Source organism: Oncorhynchus keta, chromosome 35 (genome assembly GCF_023373465.1).
Source record: "Oncorhynchus keta strain PuntledgeMale-10-30-2019 chromosome 35, Oket_V2, whole genome shotgun sequence".
NCBI classification, from domain to species: Eukaryota; Metazoa; Chordata; class Actinopteri; order Salmoniformes; family Salmonidae; genus Oncorhynchus; species Oncorhynchus keta.
Window position 1 is genome coordinate 43,938,627 of NC_068455.1, and position 15,585 is coordinate 43,954,211.

A 15,585-nucleotide genomic window follows, 5' to 3' on the forward strand; every position below is an offset into this window, starting at 1 on the left:
CATATGCCCACAGAACAGGACTACTGTAGCGTGTAAAAATCGGCTGTCCTCAGTTGCAACACTCACTACCGAGTTCAAAACTGCCTCTGGAAGCAACGTCAGCACAATAACTGTTTGTCAGAAGCTTTATGAAATGAGTTTCCATGGCCGAGCAGCCTCACACAAGCCTAAGATGACCATGCGCAATGCCAAGCTTCGGCTGGTGTGGTGTAAAGCTTGCCGCCATTGGACTCTGGAGCAGTGGAAACGCGTTTTCTGAATTGATGAATGACGCTTTACCATCTGGCAGTCTGACAGACAAATCTGGGTTTGACGGAATCAAGGAGAACGCTACCTGCCCTAATGCATAGTGCCAACTGTAAAGTTTGGTGGAGGGGGGAATAAAGGCCTGGGGCTGTTTTTCATGGTTCGGATTAGGCCCCTTAGTTCCAGTGAAGGGAAATCTTAACTTTGTGACAACAATGTGGGGAAGCCCCTTTCCTGTTTCAGCATGACAATGCCCCCGTGCACAAAGCGAGGTCCAAATAGAAATGGTTTGTCGAGAGCGGTGTGGAAGAACTTGACTGACCTGCACAGAGCCCTGACCTCAACCCCCTTGAGTGCCTTTGGGATGAATTGGATCGCCGACTGCGAGCCTGGCCTAATCGCCCAACATCAGTGGCCAACCTCAGTAATGCTCTTGTGACTGATTGGAAGCAAGTCCCCCCAGCAATGTTCCAACATCTAGTGGAAAGCCTTAGCAGCAAAGATGGGACCAACTCCATATTAATGCCCATGATTTTGGAATGAGATGTTTGATGAGCAGGTGTCCACATACCTTTGGTCATGCAGTGTACATCTTGGAGGTGCTCAGAAATACATAAAGTATGTTTCCCCTGGCACGGAGACCAGGCTGCTCAAGCAATCCCAAGCTATTCTAACATTAAACAGCAACCTGGAAGCAGCAGAAATCCTAATACCATCAAAGCAAGAGAGTGATTTAAAACATCAACAAATGATGCTCCAACAGGAGCAAGAGTTTGTTGCCAAATGTCCAAACAATTTAAACTAGCCTATCGAATTGTACCAGAAACACTTGCCTTCTTGTCTACTACGAACCTTGATGGAGCTTTTGAACAGAATGATAATGGGAAACAATTACCGTGCTGTGAAAAAGCCAATTACCTTGAAGTGTTTCCTCTGCCCACCTATGACAGGTTAGTTCTTATGAAATATGATTAGCTAAAAGGGTCCTCACCATTTCCTGTTTCCAGCCAACATGTCACACACCAAATGACTGAGCATTGAAACAGTATCAGCTACAACTTTACCTTACCCTTGAATTTGATGTAATATTTGCTCTGTATCATCAGTTTCAACAATACCTGGAAAGTAGTAGCTGTCGTAGATACTGCACTCATGTGCACACACACTTCCAATTTATGTAGCAGAGAGATTGTCTGTCTGCCATAACCTACGATTGCCATAAATAGACCCCCCCCCCTAGTGAATTAGCTGTTCTTTCGACGCACACACACTGGCGCTAAAGCAAAGGGGTGGGGGAAACGGTATCCCAAGACGAATGGAACGAGGAGAGGAAGGAGAAGAAATAGGACAAATAATCCGTGCGAGTGTGTTCTGTTCTAGGCCTCTCTCTGTGTAATCAGGTCACCTGCATGGGACCCAGATAAAGTGAGAAACGAGAAACGGCTAACACTTTCAAAAAGAGAACACCATGTACTTTCAAAGACACCGTCACACAAACCCATCCTTGAACCATCCTCAACAAACCCATCCTTGAACCATCCTCAACAAACCCATCCTCAGTTTATTTTCCAATCAAAAGGGGCATTAATTGCAGTGGGTACCAATGCGCTTACGTCAATAACATTAAATTGCTATATTTGCTCATTTGTCTCCTCGTTGGCTGCCTCTTTCAACCCTCCATCTTTCACAGAACGGACTCGGCCATCCTTTTACCATGACAACAACACAGAGAGCTAGAAACATTAGACGTCAGCACAAACATCCACCCCCTGGCTCAGCTAGTCTGTATAACCTACCTTTGCTCGTCTCTCTGGCCATGGCATGGCTATTGCAACCCTAAAACATTCCGTCAACCTCTAAAGCATTGAGAGCCCAGCTCTACCGTTATCAAAATTAACATAGTTTTGCGTCAGCGCCATTGTCCATGGCTCAGGTCCGACTGAAATAAATGCAGCAAAAAAGCAAGTTGTTCTTGAATCCTCGGTCTCCGAGGACACAATGTTTGTTGAATACATTCTGGAAGGTTTTAAGGAGAGAGAGAGCTTGGCCTGGGGTTGCCAGGCGACAAAGAAGAGGCCACAGGTGGAAGCTTCTGAGGAGGAACTACTTTCTCTCTCGCCCTGAGAGAGCCGACGATAACTCCACTGGGGACTTGGCTTTCAAAGCTCAAAAGATTACTGGGCTGAGAGATAGAGTTTGCAGGGGAATGCCAAGGCACGTTTCCCTTCGCGAGCATGGCCCTCTTACCACCCACGCTTTCCGACTCCCCCTTTCTCTGTCGATCCTCAACTGCCCTTCGCTCCCCTTTTCTCAATTCAGTGGGTTGGAAAGGGATATTGTTCAACGCTCTCCCCCATCCCATAAGCCCAGCTTTGTTATATAAGCCTGTTCTCTCTTTGCATATCATAAGAGGCACAGAGAAAATGAATTGTTTCCATGTTACCTCACAGTCCAATGACTGCTCGTAGCCTCTTCAGAGACTTGCACCTTGAATGTTCTTCCCATTTCTTCCAACACACAAAGCATAGAAAATAAGAATCTACCAACCACATCAAGCAATGACATCTTTGCATTTGTACAATAACCCTTTGGGTTTACGGACGTACCATGTGAGTCCAATGGCTGCCAAACTAACTAATATGTTCAGTAGGCGGTCTTTAGTCCATAGAGGGCCAGCCTCCAGGAACAAACAAGAGCTCAAGCTGGGATTGTACATCAATAAGGGGTAATGGTCTGAAGAGGTGGTGCTCTGTAGTTGATGGGGGTCATTTGAGCTTGACGGACCAGGGCAGGCACGTGCGGAGTCCTAGCATGGATGAGAAAACGATAGTGGGCCGGTGCTTCTTGAACCGCTTGCTGTTTTCAGCCGTGTACATCTCCCCCTGCTGGGCAGCGCAGGCGATGCGGGTAACCACCTCGCCATGCTCCACTGCCTCCTGCTCCGAGCGCACGAACACCTCCCGGAGCTCCTCCAGGCGCCGCTCCATCTCCTGGATGACACGCTGGCGCTCCTCCATCTCCAGCAGGCGCCGGCGGGCTGCCTCGAACTCCATGCTGGAGCTGGGGGTCACCATCTTGGAGGAGGGGGCCGTGGTGGCTGTCGAGGGGGGCTCCGAGCCGTACAAGGCCATCGTCACCCGCCGGAAGTCGCCCATGGAGATGGAGCGTCGTGTGGTGGGCGATGGAAGAGGGAGGGCCAGCGTGCCGGGGGGGGAAGGGGACAGGGCTGAGAAATGGAGGGAAGGGACGGATAGAGGGGGTGCTGAGGCCTCAGGGTGAAGGTGGGAATCCATGTCGTCCGTGGTAGGCGCTTGTCTGAGGTTTTTCTTCAAGGCTGGGTGCGGGCGTCAGTCTGTGCTGCTGTTGTTGTTGTTTCTAGTATTCTGTGGGAGCACAGTGAGTGGCGTGCTGCCTCAGAGCCGCTTCATTCATTAATAAGAGATCGGAGCTCAGTAAAGCGTTTCATGGGGAGGAGTCCACTCGCCCCTCATTGGTTGCTTGCTTCATGTTGAATGCCGATTGGCTGCTTGCCCCTCTGCTGGCTCTGCCCCCTCGATGTCCTTTGTGTTGCCATCTCCGGTGCTCTTCGCCGACTTCAACAGGAAAATTAAGAGAGGGATAACACATTCAGCGATTCTATCCTAGCTCCTCTCCTGTCTGTGGTTGGCTTAGTGTGTGTGTGTGTGTTGTATGAGTCGTTCTCTCCTCTCCTCACTGCCCTCCCTCCCTCCCTCCCTCACTCCAGCTGGGCTCTATTCATCCTCCTCTATACCGCTCGGCTTGTTGCCCATAGCAACACAGTCTCAGCATCAGATGGCAAGTGGAGAAGGGCGGGGTGTTGTTCACATTTTAGTTTCTCTCTCCCTCACCCTCTCCTTCCCGAACTCATTCATCACTCTTTCCCACTATTCCTCCTCCCCCGTCCTATCCTTCATCGCTTGTCGCTGAAATTGAATTTTTCTTTTTGAACTAGCTCTTCCAAGATGAAACTTCACTCAGTGCATGTCAGACCCTTATCCAATGGTAATTTGTCCCCCCCTACACACACACACACACACACACACACACACACACACACACACACACACACACACACACACACACACACACACACACACACACACACACACACACACACACACACACCTGGAATGATCAGACACCCTTGTACCATCTGTTTGGTTCATTCCCCTGCTAGCTAGCTGATCGAGCCAGCTGCTCTAACCCAAGGTTGAACTATTTTCTCTCTCTCTCTCATTTATATATGTTTGGACACACCTTCTCATTCCAGTGTTTTCCTTTTCAAAAATATTTTCTAGATTGTATAATAATTAGTGAAGACATCAACTATGAAATAACACATATGGAATCATGTAACCTAAAAAGTGTTATACAAATATTTTTCATTTGAGATTCTAAGTAGCCAACCCTTTGCCTTGACAACTTTGCACACTCTTAGCATTCTCTCAACTAGCTTCATGAGGTAGTCACCTGGAATGCATCTCAATTAACAGGTGTGCCTTGTTAAGTTAATTTGTGTTAATTTGCCAATCAGTTGTTGTGACAAGGTAGGGGTAGTATACAGAAAATAGCTCTATTTGGTAAGAAACTTGCTTAGGCCAAGAAAAACAAGTAATGGACATTTAACCGTTGGAAATCTGCCTTTTGGTCTGATGAGTACAAATTTGAGATTTTTGGTTCCAACCGCTGTGTCTTTGTGAGACGCAGAGTAGGTGAATGGATGATCTCTGCATGCGTGTTTCCTAATGTGAAGCATGGAGGAGGAGGTGTGATGGTGTGGGGGTGCTTTGCTGGTGACACTGTCTGTGATTTATTTAGAATTCAAGGCACGCTTAACCACCACAGCATTCTGCAGCAATATGCCATCCCATCTGGTTTGCGCTTAGTGGGACTATCATTTGTTTTTCAAGAGGACAATGGCCCAACACAGCTCCAGGCTGTGTAAGAGCTATTTGACCAAGAAGAAGAGTGATGTATCAGATTACCTGGCTTCCACAAACTTGACGGGTACTATACGTATATATGAGAGAGTGCAAGAGATTGGTGGGGTTTTGCAGTGTGCATGCTGCAGGGTTGGGGTCAACTGCAACTTTCCTTACCCCAACGTGCTGTAGCTAGTTTAGTGTTTGGGATGCTGCCACTGTTTGATCGCACAACATAGTTCCAAGAAGGGTTCCTCATATAACCCACAGACAGGTTGCCAAAAGCACGCACACACAGACACACTGCTAACAACAACTGTGTCCATCCGTGACTTGTGAGCCAAGTAAGCCAGAGGGACACGTGATGCAAACCCTGTCCTCTCATGAAAGACTGGCACACGCTCTCGCGCACACGCAAAACAAGGCTCCTGATACGATCGTTCAGGATGCATTACAGTATTACAGGGTTTCTCTCCCATCTCAGACATCATCTCTCCCCCTCCCTCCCTCCCTCCGCCCCACTAAAACACAGAAAGCCTGTCCTCAATCCCTTGTGAAAATAACCATCCCTCCATATACCCTTTCCTCCCTCCCTCCGTGTGTATACAGACCCTCTGTCCCAGATTAGTTTCATCTCCTCTGCCTATGTTATGTTTGTGCTAGGGGGAGGGAGTGATGTGTCAGTTGCTGGATAAAGGGAATTGACCCCTGCACAGAATTTTGGGCAACCAATCGCAGCGTTCCAATGGATAGCAACCGTCGTCGAGTCCAACATCTCGGGACAAGCTCACGTTTGAAACACTTATTATTTTTTTTTTTTAATGGCTCAATAATTTATGTGCACCAAGAAAACTTGCTACTGCAAATCCTGAAATGCAGAGTTTTGGGAGTATTTTTCAAATTATAATTGGAGAGAACACTAGTTGGCTCTTAAAGTGGTTAGTAACTTTGGCTGCATGATGACAGTGCATTCAGAGCCATCCAGTGGCTACAACCTTCATTTGACCAGGTTCCCTTAAAGCAACTGTAATGACAGTACACCACAACATGCCCGAGAGTCTCCTGATGAGTAAGGGGTGGTCTGTGCTTAATTTAATTTAGTATAAAAATAAAAAAATAAAACAGTTTGAGATCATTGTGAGGGGATTTCACCAGTGGTTAGAATGGGGGGAATTAAGCTTCCCGTGAAAATGTTGTCCAAGCTTGCAACAGTACCCAAGGGGGGCGGGGCTTAGCGAAGGGTCAATTACATCACCGTGAGGTCTGACTGGGGATTGGGGGGGAGAGAGCCACGGGCAAGGCAGGGGACAGGGGACTCATTTGCAGGATGCAACCAAAAATAAGTATTTTTTTTCATGTCTTTTCAAGGTCTTCTGCTCATAGGCATAGCATAGTTTCAGAGGGAATATGGTCTACTTTTACTTTAGTGGGCTGTGCTGCAGAGGAGCTGGAAACTGAGATACCTGCTGAAAGAGAGAGAATAGTCAATCTTCTGTTTTTTTTTTGTGTGCTTGTGTGCGCAGTACCACAGCGCTAACAAAATCTTTCCACAGGCACAATCAGAATTGAGCTCACATCAGCCCTAACGAGAACTACCCTTACAAAAAAAGATTGCAGTTTTAAAAATGCAGTAACTTCAGTCGACTGTGGTATTTTGGATACAGTATTTGCAGCATACTGCAGTTCTACTGCACTCTGACTGCAATATTTTTCGTAAGGGTAAAAACCAACTGCATAAAACACCCATTAAATCAGGTCATTCAGTAGATGTTCATACTATTATCAAATATCCCAGTGAACACATGTTGAAAATACATATTTTCAACCAAAAAGACAGCTGTTCAATGTCTTGCGCTCATAGGTTCAACTTCACGGTTTTGGAGTGAGAGGTGTTAACACGCTCTGCCTCTTTCTTATCAGAGCATTTCCAAGGTCTGCCGCCCACGCAGAGACAGAGGAAGAGTCAAAGGCAGCCTTCACTCTGCGTTTTACGACCATCAGACACATTGATGCTCCTGCTTCTATCTAGTGCTGCCTCCAAATCAAACAGACTTGTGTTCAGTAGGTACAAACGGAAGACGTTAAGACATGGAGTGAAACGGGGAAGTACTATCTATACTGGCCCAATAAGAATGGTTGTTTCTAGTTCTGTTTAAAACGTGTTGCAACAGTTTGCCCTAATGAACAGACCTGCCCGCCATTACAACCGCAGATGAAATGAGGCAATGCAGCATCTTCCAGGGTTTGTCCCAAATGGCACCATATTCCCTATATAGTGCACTACTTTTGACGAGTTGCTTTCAGATGGAGGAGACCAGGGTAATGTAATGAGAGCCATGGAAAGATGCTAGATACAGTACTGTAATTAATTACCGGGAACCTAGAAAAAGTCTGTGTTAGTATTGGTGTGGTTGTAAAGGGTTTATTTACTGCAGTGTGAATTGCCTGTACACTGACATCAAGGTAAGAGCACAGAGTGAGAGTGAGAGAGATGAACAGAGGTAGAGAGAGTGTTTGTTTATTTGCTTATTTACTCGTTTTACAGAAGAAGTAGCCACACAAAACACAAACAATAACAATTAACAAAACACTAATAAACTAATGGACAAGGACCATCACACACTTCAACATACAAACAATACAACAAAAATTGTGTGCGTGTCCTCACAGTCCCCACCATTCCATGAGTTGTATAATCATTTTCTTAAAGGTCATTTGTCTGTTCGCTTGAGGATTTGGAGATGGAAGGGAGTTCCATACGATCTTGGCTCTGTATAAAATTGTGCGTTGCCGTGAATTTGAGAGACTTGGAGACTGAAGAGACCTCTGGTGGCATGTCTTATGGGTTATTTATATATTTATATAAATATATATTTATATAAATATATATATATATGTATTTATATATATATTTATGTATATATTTATTTATATATATATTTATATATATATTTATTTACGCACACACAGGACAGACTGGCATGCATGTTTATGTTAGTTACGTGCATTTAAGGGCAAGGCATGTTGCTCCGTTTTAAGCCTTTCTTCGCTACTCTTGACCATATTACCGGACAGTAATCAAGTTGGGACAAGACCAGAGCCTGAACAACTAGTACAATTGATTTGTGTCAAAAATCAGACATTCCCCTTCCCCGTCTTCACAACTTTGCCAATGTGACTTGACCATCCATTCCTCAAACGGTCACATCCTTCATGTCCAACTCCATGCTTTTAGTTTTAAAATGTATTTAAGACCAGTTTATTATTAAAATCACCCATTCTGATACTAACTCGTTAAAAATCTCAGTGAGCTCACTTGCTTTGGGTGCTGACATGTAGAGTGTGGGATCATCCGCATACAGTCATTTTAGCTTTGCGTAAGACCAGACACAAATCATTTGTAAAAATAGAGAAGAGTAACGGCCCAAGGCAACTACCCAGAGGGACAATGCACTGTAGATAGTGCCTTCGGATATTATTCAAACACCTTCACTTTTTCCACATTTTGTTAGTTTACACAGCCTTATTCTAAAATGGATTAAAATGTAGTTTTTCCTCAATCTACACACGATACCCCATGTTTTTTTGTTGTGCAAATTTATAAAATATTATATTTATAAGTATTCAGACCCTTTACTCCGTACTTTGTTAACAATTACAGCCTTGAGTCTTCTTGGGTATGATGCTACAAGCTTGGCACACCTGTATTTGGAGATTTTCTCCCTTCTCACCAGATCCTCTCAAGCTCTGTCAGGTTGGATGGGGAGCGTTGCTGCACAGCAACATTCAGGTCTCTTCAGGCGTTCGATCGGGTTCAATTCCGGGCTCTGGCTAGGCCACTCAAGGACATTCAGAGACTTGTCCCGAATCGACTCCTGCGTTGTCTTGGCTGTGTGCTTAGGGTCACTGTTCTGTTGGAAGATGAACCTTCACCCCAGTCTCAGGTCCTCAGTGCTCTGGAGAAGGTTTTCATCAAGGATCTCTGAACTTTGCTTCATTCATCTTTCCCTCGATCCTGACTAGTCTCCCAGTCTCTGCCGCTGAAAAACACCCCCACAGCATGATGTTGCCACCACCATGCTTCACCATAAGGATGGTGCCAGGTTTCCTCCAGGCGTGATGCTTGGAATTCAAGCCAAAGAGTTCAATCTCGGTTTCATCAGACCAGAGAATCTTGTTAATCATGATCTGAGAGTCTTTAACTCCAAGTGGGCTGTCATGCCTTTTACTGAGGAGTGGCTTCTGTTTGGCCACTCTACCATAAAGGCCTGATTGGTGGAGTGCTGCAGAGATGGGAGAACATTTCAGAAGGACAACCATCTCCACAGAGGAACTCCAGAGCTCTGTCAGTGACTATCGGGTTAATGGTCACCTCCCTGACCAAGGCCCTTCTCCCCCGATTGTTCAGTTTGGCCGGGAGGCCAACTCTCGGAAGAGTCTTGGTGGTTCCAAACGTCTTCCATTTAAGAATTATGGAGGCCACTGTATTCTTGGGGACCTTCAATGCTGCAGAAATGTTTTGGTACCCTTCCCCAGATCTGTGCTTCGACACAATTCTGATTTGGAGCGCTACGGACAATTATTTCGACCTCATGGCTTGGTTTTTGCTGACATGCACTGTCAACTGTTGGACCTTATATAGACAGGTGTGTGCCTTTCCAAATCCTGTCCAATCAATTGAGTTTACCACAGGTGGACTCCAATCAAGTTTTAGAAACATTAAGGATGATCAATGGAAATAGGATGAACCTGAGCTCAATGTCGAGACACCTAGCAAACGGTCTGAATACTCGCTTTGTCATTATAGGGTATTGTGTGTAGATTGCCGAAGTAGTACCGTAACAAAATGTGGAAGTAGTCAAGGGGTCTGAATACTTTCTGAATGCACCGTATACGTTAGGGTAGCTTCCATTGAACACTCTGGGTTTTATAGGATAAATAGTTATTTCAAGTACAATTCATGTTCAACAATACAGCTCCAACTATCAGATCCATTTCTTTTAACCAATCACGAGTCCGTGAAGTACAATTTGAGTACCCTTCTCTATATACATCCTAAAAGTCAGTTAATGCTATTTTCCAGAGAACAAGTTGTGTTTAGAATGAATTAGCTTTCCCATTTGATGCTGAACAGAATATTATTTGCTTTTATGTAGTGTTTTGCATGCCACTGTGGAGGAGGTAGGAATTAGGCAAATATGTGGAGGTACTGTATGCAAGTAAGAGTTTGCGTATTTTAATGAGCGGATGGTAGTCCGTTTCAGGGAGCGTGTGGTCAGTACACAAATGTGTTATAGAACAGAATGGTTTGACGCAGAAGAGGAAAGTGTTACCCTGTCCGGGGGTGTCCTCGGATGGGGCCACAGTGTCTCCTGATCCCTCCTGTCTCAGCCTCCAGTATTTATGCTGCAGTAGTTTGTGTGTCGGGGGGCTAGGGTCAGTTTGTTATATCTGGAGTACTTCTCCTGTCCTATTCGGTGTCCTGTGTGAATCTAAGTGAATTGAAGTGTGCGTTCTCTAATTCTCCCTTTCTTTCTCTCTCTCGGAGGACCTGAGCCCTAGGACCATGCCCCAGGACTACCTGACATGACTCCTTGTTGTCCCCAGTCCACCTGGCCATGCTGCTGCTCCAGTTTCAACTGTTCTGCCTTAATATTATTCAACCATGCTGGTCATTTATGAACATTTGAACAGCTTGGCCACGTTCTGTTATCTCCACCCGGCACAGCCAGAAGAGGACTGGCCACCCCACATATGCTCTCTCTAATTCTCTCTTTCTTTCTCTCTCTCGGAGGACCTGAGCCCTAGGACCGTGCCCCAGGACTACCTGACATGATGGCTCCTTTCTGTCCCCAGTCCACCTGACTGTGCTGCTGCTCCAGTTTCAACTGTTCTGCCTTATTATTCGACCATGCTGGTCATTTATGAACATTTGAACATCTTGGTCATGTTCTGTTATAATCTCTACCCGGCACAGCCAGAAGAGGACTGGCCAGCCCGGTTCCTCTCTAGGTTTCTTCCTAGGTTTTGGCCTTTCTAGAGAGTTTTTCCTAGCCACCGTGCTTTTACACCTGCATTGTTTGCTGTTTGGGGTTTTAGGCTGGGTTTCTGTACAGCACTTTGAGATATCAGCTGATGTACGAAGGGCTATATAAATACATTTGATTGGATTTGATTTGAAAAGCTGCCTAAGAGTGTGTGTGTGTGTGTGCCTGCAGCAGAGGTCCATCACATGAGCTAGTCAGTGCATTGGAGGACATTTGGGAAGTACAATGAAAGTGTACCCCCTGCTCTGTGTGTGTGTGCGTGTGTGTGTGTGCGCACATGTGCTGCAGTGAGATGCACAGTGTTTTTCTGCTTGCGTAACACACTGTTCCCTGGGGTGTTTTAAAGCAAAACACACATCCATCACATGGTCTAGGACACAGTACACTTAAAGGTAGTCCATAAAATGTATGAACACAAAAAGACACTGACAGACTAATGTAGGAACATGTTCAATTCCTGAATGGAGTGCAACCCTGTTATTTTGTATAATATTATTGTACGCATACATGCAGACAATACGAGATGAAAGCAGAGACAAAGCAGTATGATCAGCGCAGATCTTTTTTTTTTTAATAGAAAGGAATCTCATTTTAACACCCTATAGGCCCAAATCTCCACTGCTGCAATGGCCGAAGAGGGTGACGTACCCCCGGTACCCCATCCCGACCCACCAACCTCCTTTCGACAGATATGCTTCAGATATCTAGACGTCAAGGGTCAAGCCTAAAGAAGCTTACAGGATCTAAAAGTATGCTGTAGGTCAAGTTACCTTTACAAGCTACTTAAAACTTAGCCACAAATGTGTCCTATCCCAATACAGCAAATAATACAATGCTCATTTGGTCTAGAAGTTATTATGGACCTATGATTAAGTAGAAATAGAGAAAGAACTTGATGGAAGTCCAGGGCTTTTCTCACTGCCGAACCAAACCAAGCTGTACTGGTTAAAATAGCAGAGCCGGCGCAGCTTGGTTCAGGTTGGCACAATAGTGTTTAAAGACCTTTACCCGGGTAGTAGAGTCAAACTGAACAGGAGACAAAAAAAAAAACCTGCGGACATTCAAGTGAAAAACCAGCCGAGAGGCCAATTTCAAATCAGAAAAGCCCAAACAATATTGTTTGAGTAAAATAAGAAAACCAATGCTTTACAGTGACTTTAGGAGAGTGCATTTGAGTGCTCAGTACAATCGCTTCGACAATCAATCACACCATACTTGACATCTTAACATCGAAACAGAGGAGGATTGTGGGATAGAGTCCCTCATGGACGCTCCAACAGCATGTGCTCGACATACCTTTTACAAAACGTAATCACCACTTTCTTTGGACCAAAACAACAAAACAACTAAACATTAAAACAGGCAACAACAAAATTGAACACAAGACAGACAGCATTCAAAATATGCATATCCAAGAAGAAAACACAATGGGGGAAAAAAAACTGAATATAGATTTCAACATGCCAACTTGTTTAGGGCATTACAGATACTCTTATTCATTTTGATATATATATATATATATTTTTTTTACAATAAAAATATTAGGACATCTCTGCAATCTTTTTTTTATTCTCAGAATCAGCAAGGTCACCAAGAAAAGTGTAGATAAGAAAAGGACAAAGCAACATGACGCCACACTGCACCAGACCATGCGAACAACTTCCTGCAACTTTCCCTAGGACTGGACTCACCGTAAGTCATGCAAATGGACAGGGAGACACTCAGCTTGGAAAAAAACATTAGCAGTGGCTACATTACCCAGAATTGCTACTTTTGGTACAGTCTCATTTATGGCAAAATATATATTTTTTTACTTTAATGGGCATTACAAAATAGGAGAATGATAGCAATGGACTGATCTCATTTTGTTCCATAGTCCCTTCAAGCTTTCCTAATGGAAAAACAGCAAAAACAAGAAACAAAATCAATTTGGCAGTAGCCTACTACTACGTAAAGCTAATCAACTGGAGAGAGAACGACACATCAAACAGACATACAGAAAGACAGACGTGCAGAGAGCTGAGCGGCAGCCAATCACAGTGATGCTGAGGGGAGAGCCAATCAAAACGACAGCAGAACAGAAACACTACTGAAACATCAACAGCGGTCATCAACGTCCTCTGTGGTAGCAGGTTGTCTCGCAAACTCAAGACTCACACACAACTCTTATCCAAAATATACTGCGAACACATTTGTCAACACCTGCTGCTACCCCCCTGCCTCCTTATCCCCAGTCATGTCCTGTCACTAGTCCAGGTGTGATTGACAGCCAGTGACCACACCTATCGAGGAGGAAGCTGAGACGACTGATATCACCAGCAGGGGGGTTGGGGGGGGTGACTACAGCAGAGTACAGTCAGTGGTCCTTGGCTGGTTAAACGGAGGTTGTCTCTTCAGTCCCGTGACTTACTGCTGTACTGACTGACTGGGGGGTGTTCTAGCTAGAGTCTGGGGGTCATCATGGTTCTACAGAGAGGTGGAGGGGAGCTTCTTGACACGTCGCTGGGCCAGGAACGAAGACTCGATGGGCTTCAGCTCCGGCGTGGGCTGGGAGCTCTTCAAGGCAGAGTAGGTGGCCGCCATCGCCCCCTGTCAGAAGAGAAGAGGTAGTGCAATGTCAAGATATCAGTTTGGAGGACAAACAGTTCCAGTTGCAGTCACACAGGATCTGGCACCTCTTTAAGACCGTTGTATTCCGGAACCTCTTTGACCGGATCCGGTACATCTTGTGGCATGAAAGAATTTAGGTGCACTATGCAGAAATCACATCTGCCATTTCCTGGTTTCTAAAATTCTAATCGTGTAGCAAGTACAGCGTAGGAGAATCATTTTGCCATCTAAACCGATGTGAAATATATTTTTCAGAAACCAAAATATTGTATTTTTAGGCTGTTTGAAGCTGGTGTTCAAAACTGAAAATAAAGACAAAAATAACTACATTTAAGATTGGGAATCATAGAAATAGCCCACATAGAATATATCTACTGCTTCTTGCCTCAAGCACTGCACTCGCTTGAAATGAGAATGACAGATCTATAACTCACATTTGTGTGTGAACTTGGTCAGGTCTCCCAAAAAGCTACATACTGCAGCTTTAACTTGAAAGAGAAGGCCATTTGAATAAAAGCAATCAGAGTTTATTAAGACGCCTCCTTGTTAATTATCTTGCCCAAATGTCATGGGAAAACATATTTCCAGCCCGCACCTGATATTCTGAGAAATGATTACGGTTGGGCCAGGCCAGGGATAAAGTTTGTGCAACATTGAAGTCTAGAGACCAATGCGTGGCCGTTGGTTTTGTGAGAGAGAAACACGCCTGTATATCTCTCATAGAACTAGAATTAAATTACATTTCTATGATCACTCTCTGCTCTGATAGACATTGCTAGAAATAAATAGCTGTGGATTGTAAAATGTAGACCAATCACAAGGCATAGCCTATAGTCGGTAACACGCTGCAAATAGGCTATCAATCAACTGATTGTTGAGTTGTAGTTGTCTGAATAGCTGCCAAAACAGGCTTTTCGCAATATTTTGAATACAATTGTGGGAAAAGCACAGGTTGGAAAGCAAATGGCTCCTGCTGAAAATTAGACACATGTCTGTAGGCTCCCAACAGATTTTATATATTCCCAAATGCAGTTGAAGTCGGAAGTTTACATAAACCTTAGCCAAATACATTTAAACTCAGTGTAACAGTTCCTGACATGTAATATTAGTAACAATTCCCTGTCTTAGGTCAGGTAGGATCACCACTTTATTTTATGTCAGAATAATAGTAGAGAGAATGATTTCAGCTTTAATTTCTTTCATTACATTCCCTCTGGGTCAGAAGTGTACATACACTCAATTAGTATTTGGTAGCATTGCCTTTAAATTGTTTAACTTGGGTCAAATGTTTCGGGTAGCCTCCCACAAGCTTCCCACAATAATTGGGTGAATTTTTGCCCATTCCTCCTGAAAGAACTGGTGTAACCGAGTCAGGTTTGTAGGCCTCCTTGCTCGCACACGCGTTTTCAGTTCTGACCACAAATGTTCTATAGGATTGAGGTCAGGGCTTTGTGATGGCCACTCCAATACCATGACTGTTGTCATCCTTAAGCCATTTTGCCACAACTTTGGAAGTATGCTTGGGGGTCATTGTCCATTTGGAAGACCCATTTGTGACTTTGGGCTTTAACTTCCTGACTGATGTCTTGAGATGTTGCTTCAATATAGCCACAATTTTCCTACCTCATGATGCTATCTATTTTGTGAAGTGCACCAGTGCCTCCTACAGCAAAGTACCCCCACAACATGATGCTGCCACCCCGTGATTCACGGTTGGGATGGTGTTCTTCGGCTTGCAA

At 44.7% G+C, this 15,585-nt stretch overlaps 1 protein-coding gene across 4 annotated transcripts in view; it reads right to left on the bottom strand.

Moving 5' to 3' along the window:
- Nucleotides 1–11,780: 11,780 nt before the first annotated feature.
- The window catches only part of LOC118368535 (ribosomal protein S6 kinase 2 alpha), a 114,742-nt gene continuing 110,937 nt past the window's right edge, over nucleotides 11,781–15,585 (bottom strand). For all 4 annotated transcript variants that reach the window (XM_035752710.2, XM_035752712.2, XM_035752711.2 and 1 more), the window contains one exon: nucleotides 11,781–13,825. In XM_035752710.2, the coding sequence (XP_035608603.1) occupies nucleotides 13,703–13,825 (123 nt within the window). In that variant the 3' untranslated portion in view covers nucleotides 11,781–13,702. The remainder of the gene's footprint in view (nucleotides 13,826–15,585) is intronic.